Source organism: Vigna unguiculata, chromosome 10, assembly GCF_004118075.2.
Source record: "Vigna unguiculata cultivar IT97K-499-35 chromosome 10, ASM411807v1, whole genome shotgun sequence".
In the NCBI taxonomy this organism is placed as follows: domain Eukaryota; kingdom Viridiplantae; phylum Streptophyta; class Magnoliopsida; order Fabales; family Fabaceae; genus Vigna; species Vigna unguiculata.
Window position 1 is genome coordinate 1,641,911 of NC_040288.1, and position 20,471 is coordinate 1,662,381.

At 33.7% G+C, this 20,471-nt stretch overlaps 4 protein-coding genes across 9 annotated transcripts; 1 reads left to right on the forward strand and 3 right to left on the reverse strand.

Annotated features, from left to right (window-relative positions):
* Window positions 1-3,310: 3,310 nt before the first annotated feature.
* Window positions 3,311-7,936, reverse strand: LOC114165980. The gene is made up of 6 exons (XM_028050625.1): window positions 7,484-7,936; window positions 6,510-7,413; window positions 5,200-6,420; window positions 4,936-5,128; window positions 3,964-4,838; window positions 3,311-3,888 (listed from the first exon to the last, which is right to left on the reverse strand). Exons 1-6 carry the CDS (start codon window positions 7,934-7,936, stop codon window positions 3,311-3,313), a joined length of 4,224 nt encoding a protein of 1,407 aa, XP_027906426.1.
* Window positions 7,937-11,445: 3,509 nt separating this feature from the next.
* LOC114165898 lies at window positions 11,446-16,265 on the reverse strand. 6 transcript variants are annotated; one of them, XM_028050524.1, is made up of 17 exons: window positions 15,988-16,265; window positions 14,598-14,758; window positions 14,256-14,524; window positions 14,100-14,175; window positions 13,886-14,013; window positions 13,710-13,809; window positions 13,452-13,584; window positions 13,209-13,366; window positions 13,013-13,133; window positions 12,772-12,942; window positions 12,590-12,670; window positions 12,425-12,514; window positions 12,250-12,342; window positions 12,082-12,171; window positions 11,914-12,003; window positions 11,761-11,808; window positions 11,446-11,668 (listed from the first exon to the last, which is right to left on the reverse strand). In XM_028050524.1, the coding sequence occupies exons 5-17, from the start codon at window positions 13,962-13,964 to the stop codon at window positions 11,498-11,500; spliced, it is 1,425 nt and encodes a 474-aa protein (XP_027906325.1). In that variant the 5' UTR covers window positions 13,965-14,013; window positions 14,100-14,175; window positions 14,256-14,524; window positions 14,598-14,758; window positions 15,988-16,265; the 3' UTR covers window positions 11,446-11,497. The 6 variants fall into 6 exon arrangements, with proteins under 6 accessions (XP_027906325.1, XP_027906326.1, XP_027906323.1 ...); XM_028050525.1 differs by lacking the exon at window positions 14,100-14,175; XM_028050522.1 differs by having other exon boundaries at window positions 13,710-13,797; window positions 14,100-14,524.
* LOC114165900 lies at window positions 15,726-19,010 on the reverse strand. The gene is made up of 7 exons (XM_028050527.1): window positions 18,790-19,010; window positions 18,343-18,422; window positions 18,034-18,093; window positions 17,844-17,885; window positions 17,581-17,637; window positions 17,346-17,390; window positions 15,726-16,650 (listed from the first exon to the last, which is right to left on the reverse strand). The coding sequence occupies exons 1-7, from the start codon at window positions 18,860-18,862 to the stop codon at window positions 15,988-15,990; spliced, it is 1,020 nt and encodes a 339-aa protein (XP_027906328.1). The 5' UTR covers window positions 18,863-19,010; the 3' UTR covers window positions 15,726-15,987.
* Window positions 19,011-19,273: 263 nt separating this feature from the next.
* Window positions 19,274-20,354, forward strand: LOC114166328. Its single transcript, XM_028051041.1, has 3 exons — window positions 19,274-19,436; window positions 19,612-19,731; window positions 19,824-20,354. Exons 1-3 carry the CDS (start codon window positions 19,419-19,421, stop codon window positions 20,184-20,186), a joined length of 501 nt encoding a protein of 166 aa, XP_027906842.1. The 5' UTR covers window positions 19,274-19,418; the 3' UTR covers window positions 20,187-20,354.
* Window positions 20,355-20,471: the final 117 nt, after the last annotated feature.

Sequence of the window (20,471 nt, forward strand, 5' to 3'; positions counted from 1 at the left end):
TTGGAAAATAAAGGGCTCGGGATGAAGAAGTTTTTGGTTCTTAATTTTATGAAGAGAAGTGAAGAAGAAAAAGGTAATGAATGTTTGTGATTTTTAGAAGGAACTAGGTTGAGACCCGTGCGTACGCACGGGTCTTTTTGTGTTTTTTGGTTTTGCATTTAACATTTATTTATGTCTTATGTAAGTATATATGGGATTATTTGATTAATAGAAAATTTAAATATAGATATTGGTTTTTAGGTAATAAATTAATTGAAAAGGAAAAATATGATTATAATATAATATTTGATTGACAGCAGAAGCAGTATGATAATTGTGTTTAAGATTCGATTTGGAGAATCTGATTTTGGCGGTAAGTTATTATATTTATTATTTATGTTTCCGATATATGTGCCGTTTCGTTGTATGTGGCGTGTCGATGTGATTAAAGGAAGAAAGGAAACGTTGGAGAGGAGAGAAACACTTTATTATGTTTATTGTTGGGTTTCTGGAAAGCATAACTGAAGAAAACCGTTCAGAGTCCACAGGTTTGGGTTTCCTTTGGTAGAAGGGAAAATGTCAGCTTGCAAAGGTCTGAGTTTCAAAAATTTTTACCAGAACTCCATGATGTTCTTGGATCCTTCTGAGGTTAGTGTTTATTCAGTAATCTGTTTTATGTATTTTTTTGCTTATTAATGTGTTTTGGTTTTAAAACAGTCATTTCTGGTATGATTTCGTTTCAGAGCAGGAATTTCCTAAAAACCAAAATTATTGAACGCATCCCTTTCCGTTTCTGTTTTTGCCAGGATTTTTTAGTGTTTGATGAAGGCTTCTTCTTGGAATGGGGTAAATCATTAGTATTAGGGACGAACTATTTTTGTGATCCTGCCGGAAATGTGCTTAACATTAAGTTTGATGAAAATCTGTTGGCGGAGAGGAAATTTCGTGGTGTTTTTCAGATATTAGGGTTCTATAATCTGCGATTTATGTGTTACGTGTGCACCCTGTTATGTGGAGATAGGTTTTTTCGGTTAAGAGTCTTTGACTCATATTGGAAGGAAGTTGAGTATCCTGTGGTAGGGGAGTCAAGGACTGGGATAACGTATGACCTTTTGGGTTCCCCAAGATTTTTTCAATGTTTTAGAGTGAAGTTGCTGCGATCGATGGTATAATCTTGTAATCTTGAAATAGTTTGATTAATTTTGGCCACGTTTATCTATATTTACTAATTGTTGGTTAATTTGTGTTGCCTGTTAACAGCCATGCATTCTACTCCCAGACGAATTTCAGATGTTTTCTAAGGATGATCTAAAACTTGATCGTAAAGTTGAACTTTATGATCCTCTTAGGAAAAAGTTTGAGCTGTCTGTGGATACAACAGATGTAGGCAGTATTGTATTGTTTGGTTTGGCGGAATTTCGGAAGTACTATGGGTTGAAGAAAGGTTTTTTCTTGCATTTGAGTTATGTAGGGAAAAATCAATTTATCCACAAGATTTTCTCCCTTGAAGGGGTAGAAATTGTGTACTGTAGGGGAAATGATATAGAGCATGCTGCTGTCGATGAAGGTGATGGTAGTTGCATTCCTGATAATGCTGGTGTTAGCCCTATTGCTGGTAATGCGTCACTTATTACTGATGGAGTGGTGAAGTACTTAACTGGTTATGGTATTCGAAGTTCATGTTTGGTATACTTTATGTTAACGGCTGTATACTTGTCATAGTTTTATTGTTATAGAATTGGTGTGTAACATACTAATTTTGTTTGCAGTATCTGAATTCCAATTTTGCTGGGCACTTTTTGGATAAAAGCCGCAAGAACTATTTGCTGACAAATGAAACTGGTATATATTGGCCTTGTTCAATTCGTTGGACTGGAAGGAGCAATTTTGAATGCTATCTGACGTGTGGATGGAAGACGTTCTGCAAGGACAATGCCTTAGGTGCTGGTGATGGCATAAAGTTTGTAATAGAGAATGATAAGAGAAATATCATCTATGTTGTAAAGGTGTAGGTGTGTTGCTTATTTTAAGGTTTTGTAAGGACAATGTCTGTTATGTGAACTCGTGTTTAACTGTGTATTGTTATTTTGTTGAATGTTTAACCTCGTAGTGAACGTTCTCCACGCTGATATTAAATATGTTTAAAATGTTTTAGTCATTGATTGAGACTATAGGTAAAAATATTTCATTACTTGAAATGGTTGGCGTGGTTTTAATGTAGTGATTAATGTAGTAAATTTTGTTCGTATATTAATGTGGCACCAAATTACATGAATGTAATTTGAAATAATAAATTCAGGTGTACTAATTAAAGTAATGTGTATTTTGGAAAAATTATTGATGTTATATAAAATTTACGAATAGAGAATTAATCCCAAAAAGAAATTAATAAACCAAAGCTTTGTAGGAATTTCATGAAAATATTTAACTGCAATCATTGATTAATAACGAAAATTGTTAATCTTAATTTTAATAAAATAATTAAGTGCGATGATCCTTTTGTGTACCCATAATATAGTGATGGGTACTGATATATTTGTACCTAATGTTTGTGGTGGTGTGGTTAGTGAAAATTTGGTTTGGGTTCTAGGTTGACGTACTCCCAATGGATGGTGAAAGAAAACAAACTGGAACATGCATGGCTGTTAATAAAAACTGGAATTGGAAAAAAGCTGAATGTAATTAATTTTGTCGTAGTGGTGCAGAAATGAATTTTGGTGGTGTTGTTATGAAACTTGAATATAAGTTAGGTATGTTTGTTGGTTTCATTTTAAATGCATTTTCATGTGTGGTGCAATAGGACAAAATAATGGTCAACCTGAAAAGATTCTAAAGTAGTCATTGGTCACGGGTTGATATAGCGGAAATTGTAAGCTTTTGGGAACAATTGAAAAGTTGGAACAATGGGAGGCGCTTGATATCTGTTTTGGTGAGTTCTTGTGTCCTCAATAACGTTGAATGGTTATTCTTTTTTAATCTCATATTGATCAATTAGTTTACAAACCATATCTGTGGGATCTGGATTTCTTTATTGAAGATTTTTCGTTTTTGCAGCTAAGCTTGGGAGGATACATGTATCATTGTTTGCAATTGGGATTTCGAGGTTTTAACATGCGTAGATCTTCATAAGGTAATTGCAATGGTTCTACTATGCCGAAAGGTAAGAATTTATTCCCATGTTTGGCATGACCTGTAATCATAAATAATAGATCGAACTTCTTTGTATGGAACTTGTTTGTAAACAGAAATATATCTTCTTCCAATAATTTCTTTGGCAATGTTTTACAAAACGTTCAGTAAATAGTAACAAAAGGTTTTGTGTTAAGAACAACTATACATTTTGGAAGACTTCTTTGTATACAACATTGGTTGTTGTATTGCAAGGCTTGTTGTCCTTATCATGGATTAGGATTCTTAACCCAAATTTACTTTGAACTCGAGAGACTGCAACATATAGCTGACCGTGACTAAAAACCGGAGTCGGTAAATACAATCCAACAAAACGGAGAGATTGACCTTGAGATTTGTTGATTGTCATTGCATATGATAGCATGATAGGAAATTGTTTTCTGATAAGCTTAAATGGCCAAGGGGATTGTGAAGGGGACATTGACATTCGTGGAATATAAATGTCGTGATTATCATTATTAGCTGTAATCATCTTAGCTCCAATAACATGGTTTGCAAGTCGTGTAATTATTAATCTGCTTCCATTGCACAAACCTTCTGCTTGATCCAAGTTCCTCAAAAGCATTATTGGTGCTCCAATCTTCAGTTTTATTCTATGGTTGGGAAGGCCAGACGTAGACAGAGAATTTAGGAATTCTGAAGTTATAGTGTTGTAGCTATTATTTGCAGCAGATTCTGTTTCATCAACTGAATCGCAGCTCAGATACTCCTTCTCCTGCCCTGTATTAGTAATAACATTAGTCAAACTAAGTTTCCAAATTGTAATCGTGAGTTCGAGGGTGTAGACTAATATACCTGGAATTAGTGATAACATGTATTGATTGATTTCATTAACTGTCTCAATCCTACTTGCCAATATTGCCCTACACTGTAGATACGACTCATCCGTATGCTTTTGTATCAAATTTGGGTAAATGGCAGACACAATTGCTTCTATAGGATCATTGAACTCTGAAATTAGAAATTCTTCAGGTATTTCAATTTCAACTAAACCGTCATTAGGTTCTTGTAACTTACCATCACCAATTTGAACTATCCAGTCTGAGAATTCTTGAATCTCTGATGCAAGAGTTGATTGTAGGCCTTCTTGTAACAGACGCATGTTTTTTGTAAGTTTTAAAACTTCACAGTAGTCCCATATATAAGATGAATTAATTGTGGCGTTGACAATATCTGATCTCGACCCTCCTGGTATAACAGGTAATATTTGCCTAAAGTCTCCTCCAAATACTATGACTTTTCCTCCAAAAACTGAACCTTCTTTTGTAATACCGTTCATTATGTCTTTTAGAGTTCTATCCAGAGATTCAAAACAAAATTTGTGTGCCATAGGAGCTTCATCCCAAATAATTAGTTCTGCTTTCTTTAACAACTCTGACACTTCGGATCCTTGTGAAATGTTACACATCGAATGTTCTAGTGTTGGAACCGGTATCTTGAATTTAGAATGTGTTGTTCGTCCTCCTGGCAATAAGAGTGAAGCTATTCCACTTGAAGCTACTGTGAGTACAATTTTACCTTCGGAACGAACTGCTGCTGAAAGCGTCTTCCACATGAACGTTTTGCCAGTTCCACCATACCCATACAAGAAGAATACACCTCCTTGTCTATTAACAACTGCTTGCTTGATCTTTTGAAATTTTTTTTTTTTGTTCACCTGTAATTGAATGGTTATTCAAAATGATTGCATTATGTAATTCGATTTAGTATTGAAGTACAAAAAACGATAATAATGCTTTACTTGTCATGGATTTGAAATTTTATTGGAATATTTGTCGTTGGTCACCTGTGTTATAGTCAAGTTCTGCATATATCAATCTATTTCCACAATTTTGGGTAACAAATTCATTTGGGTATGGCATTGTTGGAAACAACTTTAAACTGCTTCTATTACATTCCAAGATCTTTTCAATCTCAATCAAGGTTAGATTTTGGATTACTTCTGGAGTTAGATTCAGTTCTGCACACAAAAACATATAAGACATTTAAATTTGGATTATATATTTATGAATACAATTTAGTTGAGCTAACTTGGATTTCCTGCTATTATTCTTTCTCGATAGAGAATTCCATCTGCTAACCACTCCCATGTCTTGTTCCATAGGTCTTCTGGTCGATCAACACTATTTGACAATATGATAGTCACAAATAATTTTCTTAGATAATGTCCGGAACCCCAATCCTTTGCTTCTTTTATAGCTTCTACATATTCTGTATCATCTGGTAATATTCCCAAAGCTAAGCAAGCCTCTCTAAAAGTAGAATATACTACATTGTTGACTGTTCTGATATCAATGTAAGATGTTGGTCCTCTTACATGGGTTAGCATTCTTCTAAGATAAAATACTTCGCCAGTGCTTGGAGGAACCCAAATCAGTCTTCCAATAGTATTTCCCATTTTCCTTGGTTTCCAACATCTATCTTTCTTGACGTATACAAACTTAGAAACGAATTCAGCATATGTTAATTCCCTGGCTTCTGCGTATTTCTTGTTACATTCCATCCAACTTATAAACATTGATTCCGAAACTGTTGCCTTTCCCATGATGTCGTCAATCACGTCATCATCTTTAAAGTATACTGCTTGTTCTCCAGGCAGATGGAAAAACAACCTTTCTACTGCTGGATTTCGTCCATGAATTGGAAATGAAAATATTCTCCAACATGCTTCACAAGGTGATACATATCTGCAATCAAGATATTGCTTGATTTCATCTATTGGTTCTTTGTTCAAAACAAATTCATTTTGCTCAGGAACTATAGCAGCCGTTATTCTGTCGTAACCCTTGTTGATGTATTTGAATAAGTACTTGATGGAAGTGCTACGATTACACCATTCAACATTTATATGTGCTTGGTACTTCAACAATAATTGTGGATTGTAAGGAATCACAGACCGATTGTCAAGACAAACCCCATTCTTGGTTACTGTTACTGAATCGTTCCTTCTACGATAATGAGGAAAACCATCTTCTGATATGGTAGTTGTGCTTTGAAATTTTTTGGGAAATAGGCGTGAACATTTTCCGTTTTTCATGCAAGGGAGAGATTTGTTTGACATTCCACAAGGTCCATGAATCATATGATCTTGAACACATTTATGCAATTCAGGATTACTTATTGGACAGGGGATTTCTGCAGATATTACCCTATCAATATCATCAGGAGTTGGGTATTTGGCACTGGGATGCAAAAAAATCAGTAGGTGTGCATGAGGTAGACCGCGCTTCTGAAATTCTATAGTATACATGACTGCAAATAAAGAAAAAGACATTTATTGACAGAAAAAAACAATCCAAACTGTGGGAATAGAAACAATATTACAAAAAGGGATGGCTTACATGCAATGGTTTTGCCTAGTAGATGGTTCTTAGTTAAGTCTGTCAAAAGTTGTTCAAACTTGATTTTGAAGACCCTTGAAACTATATCAGGACGGTCTGTTGGAGATAACTTTAGCTTAGCAAGCATTCTGGTTATTTCTGGCCATTTAGGATTGCATGTGAAAGTTATAAAAAGGTCTGGGAATCCCATATAACTACAAATAGCCATTCCATCAAAATATAGTTGGTCCATAAATCTGCGGCTACCAATAAAAGATGATGGAAGAACAACCCTCTTTCCCTGTTGTGATCCTTGAGTTTGTGAGCTGGTGGAAGCCTGACAGAGGTTATTGTATTTATCCACCCTTAACTTAGATTGATTATATTTAATGAATGACAATCTTTCAGATTCCATCATTGTATATCCATCCACTATGAATTGTTGAAAAAGTCGTCTAGATCTAAGCACAGTTTGTGCTTCACATTCTCTGGTTTGTAGTCTATAACAAAACCATTCCCTAATCGTGAGTCTGTTTCTTTTGTTGTTTAATCCTGGTTTCTCTCGATGATTGACATCATGTCTATAACCATCTTCCCCATATGGGAAAAGTAAAGGATATTGAAATCCTAAATAGCTAGTGTGCAGTTCATTTATTCTTTGCAACTTCCCAGACTGCTTTTCCATTATGATGTCTCTGCCTGAAGCACTATCTACATCACCAACTATAAGGGCTGCAACTTCTGAAACATTGGGGATATTATATATCCTTCCATCTTTTGTCCTATCTGCAATAAGTCTCAATTTCAAGTCATCAAATGGTTGGTCTCTATATCTGTCTCTTGCCATTCTAAAACATTTGGCATGAACATTGAATTCGTCTAGCATCATCTTTAATTTGCTGACAATTTCCGAATCAATGATGTTCTGATTCCTGCAAAGGTTAACTGGTGAAATAACCAATTATTGTATTTGATTAACATTAAATAGAGGAAACATTCGTGTACCTTAAAGATTCCATTCTGTGTTGAACTTCATTTTCAGTGTCGTAAATATAAAGTTGAGCAAATTTGGGAAGTCCTCCAGGGATTGGTAAGAGGCTTCCTATTCTATGACAAGATTGACCTTGAATTCGTAAATTAGGTGGCCCTTTTCCATTGTTGAAACTGGTATCGACTTTTGCTCCAGGAGATGTGAATGCAAACATCATATTGTATGTTCTAATGTTATTTTGATAGTTCTTGCTCTCTTTTGAGTCATTATCAAACAAAAGACGTTGCAGAAGAGTTGGCGGGTCCTTTAGATTTGGTAATTGAACTTTACCATTACCACAACACAGATGAAATGCCGGATTGGTGGACCTTCTGCTCTTGTTAATCCTTTCCTCGTACCACATATAGGCTTTGCATTCCTTACATATGAATAGTGGATCACCAATGTCTGCATACATTGTGCACAATTAAATAGATGGTTAGTAAATAGAATTCAATATACGTTTAGTACAAGCTATAAGTATGAAATACAATCTTATCTTGGAACTATTTTTTGTGGAATTTCGTGATCTTGTTCTACACTTTGATCTTCCATTTCCTCATTAGGGTCTGATGCTGAATCTGAGACACTTTGTCCTATGTCTAAAATGGTGTTATTATTTTGTCAATAGATACTTAATTTAGAATATATATTGATATGCGCAACAATTTAGAAACTACTACCTGTACACATATTTTTGATTGAAATGGTTGTACTTGGACATATTGTAGTATCATTTACTATTCTCTGGAAAGATGATTGACCTATGGATCCAGCAACCTCAAACTTTCGAAATAAATTTTGACGATGAGAACTCTGCTCAAATAATCTGTGGTTCATTTCGTTGGTCCTTGTTTGTGGTGGTTGACCTTTATAATAGCCACCCATATGATCATGTGTTGGAGTATCTTGATTGAGGAAAGCATTCATTGTTATATCACATAATGGTGTGAAATTCCTTTTCTTGCGCTGTTCCTGGTCAAGTAGGAGACTTTGAGTCTTTTGTGCACACTTCATTTTCTTTTCTTTTAGCACCAACTTTCTCTTTAGTCTTGCATTTGCACAACCTAGGTTTGATAGGACGTTCGGATCACTCATATTGCTTACTATGGCAATAAACTTCGAACTGAAACAAAAGCAATTTGGACATTCACATTAATTTGCTAAAGGTAAAGTCATTAATGGTGTAGATAGAAAACTTTAAAATTTTTCCCAGTACATAAACACATTCACATAACATTAAAGTTGAAAAATTAATTCCAAGATGGAATAAAGGCAGGGTAGATGTCTAACATGTGCGAGAACAAAACATTAAAAATAGCATTTAATCCAAGTTACCTCTCACTTCATTTACTTGACTGGTTGGGATTGATTCCTTGCATTGCCTGCTGCTATGTGTATTAGTTTTTCTGATGTCTGAAGCTTTGAAACAGTTCTTGCTAAAAAAGCTTTTGGTTCACGGTCCATGAATAAAGCGCGCCAAAATTAATAAAATTATTAACTTAATTTAATTTTATGAAATCCTTTATTATAGAAATGATTGATTGCATGGTATAGGAGCAGTTCGACTTCTGAACGCTTTTCTAGAACGTACTTGATGTAAATGTCTACATCCATTAATTAACCTTTCATTTCTATGAGTTTTTTTTTGAATTAAATAAAAATAACTCTAACGATAGAACTTTCCATTTGGATAACCCCTCACATCGTTTCAGCTTTTATATATGTTGTTAATTGTTTGGTTTTTCGAACTTCACCATCCAAACTCTTCAATGGCAACCTATAGGGAAAATGAAAATAACTCTGCAAAACGTTACTCCTTCAAAAACTGGTTCCAGACTTCAATGACTTTGGTTCATCCACAATGGGTAAGTCATAAAGTTGTGTTTTCATTTAGTTTTAACGGTTCTTTTATTGTTAGATTGCTGGAAGAAAGCAATCTTGAATGAAATGTTCAACCACTGCACCGTGTATAGTTATTAGTTTTCTAAAAATCCCATCTTTGTTGGATTTTGTAATTGTTTGTAGGAATTCGTAGAGTTTGATGAAACCTTCTTTGCTTATTGGGGACAACACATGGTAATGGGCCCAAATTATTTCCGTGATCCGGTAGGAAATTTTATTATGGTGGAATTTGAAGATTCTTTGATGGAAAACCGCAAATTTCGGATAGCTAATGAACTTGCAAAGTTTTATAAGTTGGATGATCTTTACTGGTTAATGATCCTTTACTGTGGAAACCGCTATTTCCAGTTTAGAATTTTCAGTTTACCCATGGAAGAAATCAATTATCCTGCACCCAATATGCTTCCTATGCCGCAACGCACTTTGTCTTCTTCAAGGTTTATGACTTGCTTTAAATCAGAGATATTGGTATCTGAGGTACTATTTAATAGTTTGAATCATTGTATCCCATTATGTAAAACATTTGGTTTAAATGATTTGTCTATGTTTAACTTGCTTGCAGAAAACCATTCGCCTAGATGACTCCTTTGTTATTTTTTGGGCACATGAATTGACTATCAACAAATTTAAACTTATTGATCCGCGTCAGAAGAAACATGATGTTGGTATCCAGAAATTAGAGAATGGAGATTTTATAATACATAAAGGTGTGTTGGAGATATGTCAATACTACGATCTGAAGGAAAACAAAGCCATACACATGAATTATGTTGGCAAAGATACGTTTTTATTCAAGGTTTATTCGGCTGAAGCCATTGAGATTGATTATACTTCGCATTTGGTGAGTATTAACAATTCGGAAGCCTTATCTACAAATGATGGAATATCTTCAAATGATGGAGGTTATGATCCTGCAGACTTCTACCATTCAATGTCAAAATGCTTATCTTCAAATGATGCGAAATCTTCTTCAATGGTAACAGATTCTTAGACTTGGTTATTTGAATTATCAATTTGTTTGATGTCTTCTAATTTATTAAAATTCAAACGTCTTTCAATACTTGGATTCTGAATTTGCTCGAAAAGCTTTGGTTAAACAGAGGAAGGGCTATTTATTGGTGAATGCAGAAGGTGATTGTTGGCCTTGCAAAATTAGATGGTCTGGAACCAATAACAATCAATGTTATTTAACTTGTGGGTGGAAAGACTTCTGCAATGAAAATGGATTCAAGGAAGGCACTATGATCCAACTTGGTGTTGATAGGGACCTGAGCATGTATATTCATGTAATGGAGATAAAAATTTAGTTCTAGTTCTTTTCATCATTTTGTAAAGATTATCTATATTTTGTGAACATATATATTACGTGTGTGTGTGTATATATATATATATTGTGGATACTAATTGTCTAATGATTGGTTATGGTTCTCGTTTTGATATGGTAGTGCTCCATCTTCCAATATTCTTAATGCTTTAAATATTATTAATGATCAGGTGTGTGACAACATGAAGCAAATTTTGTTAACATCTTTAATGAATTATGTGGTAGTGCTTGATCTTTAAATATTATTAATGATCAGGTGTTTGAAAACATGACGTCAATTTTGTAAACATCTTCAATGAACTATTGATGTAGTGGCATACTATTTTGCAATCAACGTACTTTTTTACACCAACAAATCAATAGTTAATAAACCCGAAATATATGTATAGTATTACCATAAGAATAGATGTCCAAAACCATTTACATTGCAATAATAATGTGCGATATAGTTTGGTTATACCAACATTAATTATAACCATTTTGCATCCTTTATAGCCAACTCGAACAAAATACAGCCAAGTCCAGCACAAAAAACATTAACATGGGTATGGTTTCCAAAAGCCAAGTTACCATTTACCACCCATTTACCAGTTACCATGTATATATATATATATATATATATATATATATATATATATATATATATATATATATATATATATATATATATATATATATATATATATATAGATGTCTACTATATATATATATATTACATAGATGTCTAATTACAAACAGCAGTGGCCCAAATTAATGTTTTTCCTGTTTCATTCGTTTCTTAGTCTTGGACCTCGAAAATTCTACACTTGGTATATCTTCAAGGTGGTCGCAATCAACTTCAAAGTCCAGCAATAAGTCCTTTGTAGGGGTAACACAAAAATCAATATAAGGATCATGATCTTCTGAACCACTCACAGTCAACTGCAGCATATAAAAAAAGTATTACTATGACATCCATTTTGTTAGTTATAAAACATTTAATATTTAATAATAAAATTATATATCTATCTTACCATGGCATTGTCAGCTTCGGTATTTTTATTACACCTAGGTTCTTTAATCTGTCCATTAAAAAAGAAAGTGCTTAGAAAACGGGAAGCAAGTGGAAGCAAGGGTTTTAGAAACTGCAATGAAATAAGTACACAAACAGTTTTAATTATAGAGACCTTTCCTGTATGACTTGGAGTTTTAGTGGAAGCAAGTGTTTTAGATTGCGTACTGCAGGGACTTAGATCAACAGGATCAGACTCTTTAACCTGTATATTGCATAAAAATAGCATATCATCAATTTAGTGTCAACTGAAAACTATAAAAATTGGTTGAAGTACAGATACCTTATTTCCATGAAATCCAGTTCTTATCAGATTTGTAGCTTTCGATTGTGTACTGGACCCATATATTGCAGTGGGACTGGATTCTTTAATCTAAAATTACCATAAAAGTACTTCATTAAAAATTAGTGTGAACAGAGAACTATAAACATAAGTTAAAAGTAGACATACATTTTTTCCACGAGATCCACTTTTAATCAGACCAACTGCCATAGATTTCATCTTGGAACCACATGTATCTGTGGGACTGGACTCCTTATTAATCTAGAATTCCCAAACCAACAGGTATTACATCATTATTTAGTATCAGAATTAAACGACTAACATAAATTTGAATGAGTGTTACCACATCTGTCTGAGACTCATAAGCAATAATGGGAAAGGATTCATTTTGGTTGTTAGAGTCACAAACAGGTACATGAGAAGACTGTTTACCCTGTGCATTTAGACAAATATTTATTAGATCATAAAAAACTACATACAATGCAATTAGTGACATAAATAATTTCACCATTTGTATCTGGTCTCTGGCCTTAGAATTTTCCTCGGTACTGGAATCAGACATAGCTTCACCGCTGGACTCTTTATTATTCTACATATCAACAATCAAAAATTTAGTAATTAAAAACATTTAATTTGATGTAAGTATCCCAGTAGGGTAGGTAAACTTAAAGCATCATATAAATGAGTTACCATCTTTGACTCAAGTTTACTTCTAATAAAAGCAATGGTTTCAAGACTGTTTGAAGCTTTCATGACCGATGAAGATCTGTTTTTTGGTTGAACTCTAACCTTGAATGCTAGAGTACATCCCAGCATAACATCAAGATCCTCTGGAAAACATTTCGGATCATCCTCCCCATCCTAAAAAGAAAAGAAAAACCCATTAACAATAAACTTTTATTAAATTAATAAATCAACATACCAATACTACCTCAATCATCTTATTCATTAACTCAACAGCTGATACACCAATCAAGTTAGTACAGTCTTGATCCCACATGACGAAATTCGCATAACTGTCTCCATCACAGACCTGTAATTCCAACTTATATCTACAACAAAAATGACTCTTTTAATTAAAACCATACAACATACATTAACATATCTAAGCTATAAGAAATACAAACCTAATTCCAGGTTTTCCATTATTAAACCCACACATGACACACTTAAAAGCACCTATCTCTTCAGTCTTCTTCCTGCAACCATTGCATACTGGATAACACCATCCATCATTCCCTAAATTAAACTTGACGGTAGTTGCAACAGTAACACAATACACTTCCTATATACATAAAAAAAAGTCATTACAATAAAAAACTTAAAAATTTGGGTAACGATGTTAAAACCATTAGTTAGTGCTATATTACCTCCTTCATTGTTGTGATTTCGGATATTGTACTGACAACAGCTTTATACATAAATTTCTCATGTTCAGTATATTGAGACGGTGAACTCAACTCGCTAGCTTCTTGACTTTGACTAACTTCATTGCCAAAACGTCTGTAATTCCAATATGTATGTGAGTATTCCAATATGTATTTCAGTATATAAAATAATAAATGGAAAACAATATTCTAAGAACTAAGCAATTCAAGAAATAATTCAAGAAATTCAAGAATATATACTGTATCCATTGTTCCTTGAACCGGACCAATTCAGAACATTCATCACCCATAAACAACTTCGAACCATTCCACGAATTTGATATTGACACTGGCCACCGTCCTAAATCCATCAGAAAAATAATGAAATACAAAATGACATTACTCCAGCACAAAACAATGAATTTAAATTGACAAACCTGAAGACGGTTTGATCTTAGCTTGAGTCAACATAACAACAACAACAAAGGAATCTGCTTCTCCCCTCCAATTACTCATAAATTTAAAGTAATAGGAATCCCACAAGGTACACCCAATAACAGCAGAACTGTATAATGAAAACACAATACATTATAAATTACGATACATATAATGAAAACACTATACTTAAACCCTTATATCAAATACACAAACCTTAAATCCCTTATATGAAATACAACATTCTTGGACTGGGGATTACACCTCACATTATCCACCACTCCAATAACATCTAAAACCAATATTAGCATGCAAACAAAATTATTAAATTTGTATAGGGTGAAGTAAAAAAGCATTAGTATATGTACGTACCATAAACCAAATCAGCAGAGAATTTTCCATCAACTATATCCTCGATACTTTTGAAATTATAAATGTTTTAGAGGAATACTTGATATTGGTTGATCTTTTATAGTTGTTGCACCTATGAACAATAACTTGTAAGGGTGGTCACAAACACGAAATTGTCCCTGGTTCTTCATGATCTTAAAATTATGCATTATGTAGGTATGACCCTCAACCAACTTCTGTTCCCACAAACCTATATCTTCTTTTTTTACCATTGCAGGAATCATATCTCCCTGCAAAAATAACGTTAACAGTAAACATGATTACATATACCAAAGAATAAAGAAGACAACAAAGTTGAATTACCTTCTGATCCAAAAGAATCAACTCCATATGACGATTCGTATCCCGGTTTTCAACGAACCACAAATCCTTTACTCTCACAGCAAGCTTCAAAGTCTCTTTCTTGTCATCTATATCTTTGATCAAATCAAATTTTCTAGCCATTTGAAGACAACAAATGCAATCTCCACGAACCCGAAAAAGCACACACCAAAAAAAATCCATTTATACAACCCGAAAAGTATAGAAATAACAAAATATAAAACTGAAAACAAAGCAAAGGAAGATCATACCTCACCTAACTGGGGAAACGACAATACAAACCAAAAGCGTTAAACACAATAACAATAAACAACAAACAATAACAATAAACAACACACAATGAACTGGAAAATACAAACACGAACCCTAAAATAATATTACAAAATATATTACAGAGGATCGAAGTCAGAGGAAGTGAGATACACGATCAAAGTAAACAACATCCAAAAAACAGTATTTTATTACAGTTAATAATAAACAATGCACTAAAAACCTAAACGAAAAATCATCTCAAACCAACCCACCTACACCTTGAAAACAAAACGAAAAATCATCTGAAGCCAACTCAGGAACACCATCAAACCAAAGAATCAGGTGCAACAACACAGAAATTACGGTACTATATGGAAGGAGAAATTGAGACAGTAAACTGGAAAAAAAAAACGCATACCCAAACCGGAGAAAGGAAAATGCAAGAACCATATGAAAAAACCAAAACACTAAACACTACCCTTAAAAAATGATTTCAAACACGGCTGACATAATCAATGCATGGAACATCAATCACCTCATGCACAGTTTCCCTTCTTCCAACACGTAAAAGGCGGGAAATACAAAATGACTTTTAACCCCGCCCACTAAACCAAGTTCAATCTCAAATAAAGGGTTAGAATAGTCAATTACTGAGGTTTGGGCTTCTGATCAGTGCCAACGTTATTATTTTACCAAAACACCAGTTTGGAAGACAGATGTCAAGTGAATCAGTGGGGTTATTTGGGTAATTTCCTTAAGTGAAATGACGGAAAAACCTAAAAAAGGGACATGTGTCAATGATTTAAGTGGGGTTATTTGGGTAATATCCAGAGGTATTTGTTTTCTTATAGTTTAGAAGAAAGAAATTTGGAAGATTTTTATTGGCACCCACCACTTTTCTAAGATAAACTTTCACTGTTCTTAAACAAGCCTAAATTATGAACAGATTAAACCCATGACGATCTCAATTTCATTTGATGGCAATCGCAACCTAATAACTACACATCCTCACTAAAAGGAATCGTCACTGATTATTAGTGTGAACAGATAAGAGGAAGTAGCAGTGTATGAGAGAAAATCATTGATTTAGTTCCCAACAGATATCCAAATTTTTTTTTACCTATTTTGGAGAGAAGCGTGAATACTTCAGCCCCGCGATGATGGAGGCGATAAGCAGCACCGGAACAATGGCCCATCCACAAACAAACAGAAGAGCAGGGATCTGAGTTGAACCCCACATAACAGCACAATCAGACAATGCTTCTGCTTCTGCTAAAATGCAATACACCAAAAGTAGCATCTGGATTGAGTTTGCAGACACACGAAAACCCAATGGTGCATGAATTGTTGAGAAAATGAAACTCCCAAAGAGTATTGCGTTCCATGTTATGGGTTGGGCAAACACACGAAGTGCTTCTCCAGAATTTATAACTGATTGCTGCTTTACCTTACCTGTGCTTTCCAACAATTTTGGTAACTTATCGAAAGGATTACCTAAACAACTTGCTACGCCGACCTCAAGTGCTAAGAAGCCAGCCCATACAGTATGATCTTGTTTTTCATGTTTCTTGAGACCTATGATATCTGGATTCCCATCAATTGCCTCATGAGTATGATCTTGTTTTTCATGTTTCTTGAAAATTGTGGTTTCTGCATTCCCATCAATTGCCTCATGAGTATTATCTTGTTTTTCATGTTTCTTGGAAGTTGTGATATCTGGATTTCCATCAATTGCTTCATTCTCTCCATCAATATTTATCACTTTAAAGGATCTCTTCTTTATCTGGGGATAGTCACTTGGTTAGTAAGAAATTTGATAAAATTTGTTTCTAGTATCAAACATGCAAAAATAAAAAAACATAGGTTTTGTCACTCACAACAAGATATGAGAAACTTCAACAAAATTGATGAGTATCAAAGTAAAAGTTTTATTAGGAAATGTTTTTTCATTTTGACTTTTAAAGAAAATCTCATCTCTTAATAAATGAAAGTTATAACTAAATTTGGACAACCTTCTTGAAAGTAAAAAGGCTTAAATACTTTTTTGGTCCTCATTTTCGTAGTGTTTGTTGCGGATGGTTCTCGTTTTGACAGAATATTTAAAATAGTCCTCATTTTTTTACCGAATGTTTAAAATGATCCTCATTTTCGCAATTTGTGTTTTATTTGATCCTTTTCTGTAAGGCCGTTTAAATCATTAACGAAGCATTGTACATGTGGCATATACAATGCTCCGTTAATGATTTAAACGACCTTACAGAAAAGGACCAAATAAAACACAAATTGTGAAAATGAGAACCATTTCAAACATTCGGTACAAATGAGGACCATTTTAAACATTCTGTCAAAGTGAGGATCATCCACAACAAACACTACGAAAATGAGGACCAAAAAGGTATTTAAGTCAAGTAAAAACAACATAGAAAGATATGGTACTTGAGATAATAAAGATAGAATCCAATTTCGATCTACAAGTACCTTGAACTTCTTCAGTGTCAGCTTCTGATATAAATCATCCATCCCCTACATTCAAACAATAAAGATATGGTAATTGAAAAGTAAAAGTGAATTGAATTTCAATAATATTAGTTGTATAAGAAAATGGAAGATTTGTTTTAGTGTCTCATCCAACGTAAAAATAATAAAATATGGTACTTGATAAGTAAAAGTGAATTTCAATTTATATAATAATTTATTACTAATTATAAGGTACCTTTAACTTTTCATTCATCTCAGCAACACGATCTTCAAGATGCGACGGTTGAAATTCCTAAAAGCAATAAAATATGAGGTAATTGAGAGTTTATGGGATTTTGCAGATATTTGATGAAGTTTCTCTTGCTACTTTTAAAAGAGATAGAAATGCAAACAACCTTCTTCTTCTTGAAAGTAAAAAGAATGGTACTTGAGATAATAAATATAGAATCCAATTTAAATAATAAGTTTCTATTAATTGGTTTACTAATTATAAAGTACCTTTTCATTGATCTCAGCCGCGTGTGCTTGAAGTTTATACACCTAAAAGAAATAAATATTAGGTAAATGAGTTATTTGATTGAAGTTTCTCTTAGTACTTTTGAAACAACCAAAACAATTTATTACTAATTGAGATAAAGATAGAATTCAATTTTAATAATAAACTGTTATTATTTGGTTCCACAACTACCTTAAAATTCTCCTTTGTCAGTCCATCCTTTATCAGTCCATCAAATAGATCATGGAACTCCTACATTCAAACAATAAAGATATGGTAATTGAAAAGTAAGAGTGAATTAACTTCTCTAGACTCTCTGTATTGCACTTGTTTCGATATGTATTTTGTTTTTGTTTTATTATTTTGGTGACTTCATCAATCATAAATGCAGTAAGAATTGGTTTAAAGCTTATATCCGATCAAATTTCCTAATGTTTGATAAATGTATAAAATGGATTACGACTTGAGTCGGTTCATTAATGAAGGGGTGAAGGGTCACACCTTTAACTTTCTTTCCAACTCAAACTTTCTTTCCAACTCAGCGTCAACGTCAAAACGGGAAAACCACCGCCGCATCCCCTCTGCACACAGATGAAACAAAATATGTACATGAAAATTGGTTGTTAGAAATTATGGCATTCAATCAATTCAACAAATTTCTTCCCAAACACTCTTAAAATGTTTGGAAAAGTAAAATTAACTTATTTATGAAAATTTGAAAACCCTGTGTGACGATAATGCGAAGCTTCTTGAATCCATTGCAATCATAATATTCACCAATTGAAAAGGCTTATTGAATACATAGCAGTAAAAAACAATTTTTAAATGACAAAAATGCATGATAATGAATTTTGAGCGGAGAGAAAGCACCATAATTATAATTTTCTTTCTCAATTCAGAAATTGCAGTTGCAAAATGGTCTTGAAGGTGAAGAGTATTAGTACCAACCTATGAATTCCTGTCTATAGGACTTCTCCGTTCTCTGTGGCTGAATTTCTGGCGGAACTTCAGGAAGGGACATAGCTGCTGAACTGCTCTGTTCCGTTTCTTGCGTTTCACTCAGGTACCTCAAAATTTTCACAACCTAAAATCGCTTCTTGCTTCTGCACAAGATTTAGAGAACAGAAGAGTAACCCTAAGTGATGGAAAACTTTAGTTTTTCCTGTAGCCCTAACACTTTACCTAATAAAACTTAATAAAAGGGAAGTGATTGGTTAACAAAGTTTTTTAACAAAACTTTTTGACAAATTACTAATTTAAGTAAAAAAGTATTATTTTATTATTTTATTTTGGTTAAAAAATAAAATGATAATCTATTTTAATTTCATTTATAATAACTTTGTCAATTTTTGTCAAAAAAAAATTTGTCAAAACATTATTTTCCTTAATAAAATGGACGCTGTAGATGACGACTATTGTTGTCCAACGCGGTATTTCTTTTTCCACGTCACCAAAGCTGTGGGAATAAAATAATCGTTTGGAAAAGAGGGTTTGGTTTCAGACCTTCCCAAATAATCAAGTTGAACCAAATAACTCGTGAGAAGCTAAACCCTAAACGCTACGCAGTGTTCCAAATCATGAATTCCTTCTCCTCGGTAAGTAGTTTATGCTTGATTTTTGGCTCAACTGTATCATCATCATCTTCAATTCTTAATGTTTTCCTCATGAACCATCGGTTTATTATTAGTTTATTTTTCGATCAATTTTGGGGAATCTTGATTTCATACGCCAAAGTCAGCTATCGAAATGTTTCAATTAATGTTTTTGCAGGTTCGATGTATTCTTAAAGAAATCTTTATAGGATGGTTGAAGATCAACAAAAGAGAGAAGAATGCACATGATGAGAAAGACAAGCTTTCTGAATCACTTGGACGAATAAACAGTTCAAGTGTAAGTTCTTTTCTTTAATTTCCTATCCAAATCCTGCAACTAATGAAAAGAAGTGATGTCCTTATGCTAATAATAGTAATTGAATTGCACAGCAAGATGGAACAGAGTTAGAGATATGTGGCAATGTTAATTGTGTTGAGGAAGTACATAGCAGAAAACGAATTAACCATTTCCCCAATAGTTATGGTCAGAAAAGAAGAACAGCAGACATGACGGGAACAGCGGCATCACGGTTGGCGGCCTTTGGGTTTGCTTTGTGTTCATTGTCACTGAAGTACAGCAAACCAGTTCTCCAAGCACAACCACCTCATTCACTTTGGCTTTCCATCATAGCAATGTTGAGCTTTACATTGTTTGCATGTGCTGCTACTGTTATGCTTCTTGTTGGAGCAAGGTTCACTCATATGCAGATTATTGTAATGCTCATTGCATTCTTCAATATGGTGTTGGCTTAACATGTTTTCAGATTGATGCACTAGTAGTATCTTGCTTTTTACATAATTTCATTTGCAAAACAAGTTTGTAACAAATGTTTGAGTGTGGGACATATCACTATCAGCAGTTAATGAGATCTTAATTAAGAAAGTCTCTCTATGACAGATATATGTATTTTGTCTACTGAATGTTTTGCTAATTATACTTTTGAACATTAATACGGCACATATATAGTTTTTGTTTAGACACAGCAAATAGTCAAACACACATTCAAAACTCAGTAGTGATTCATACATGCCTTTGCT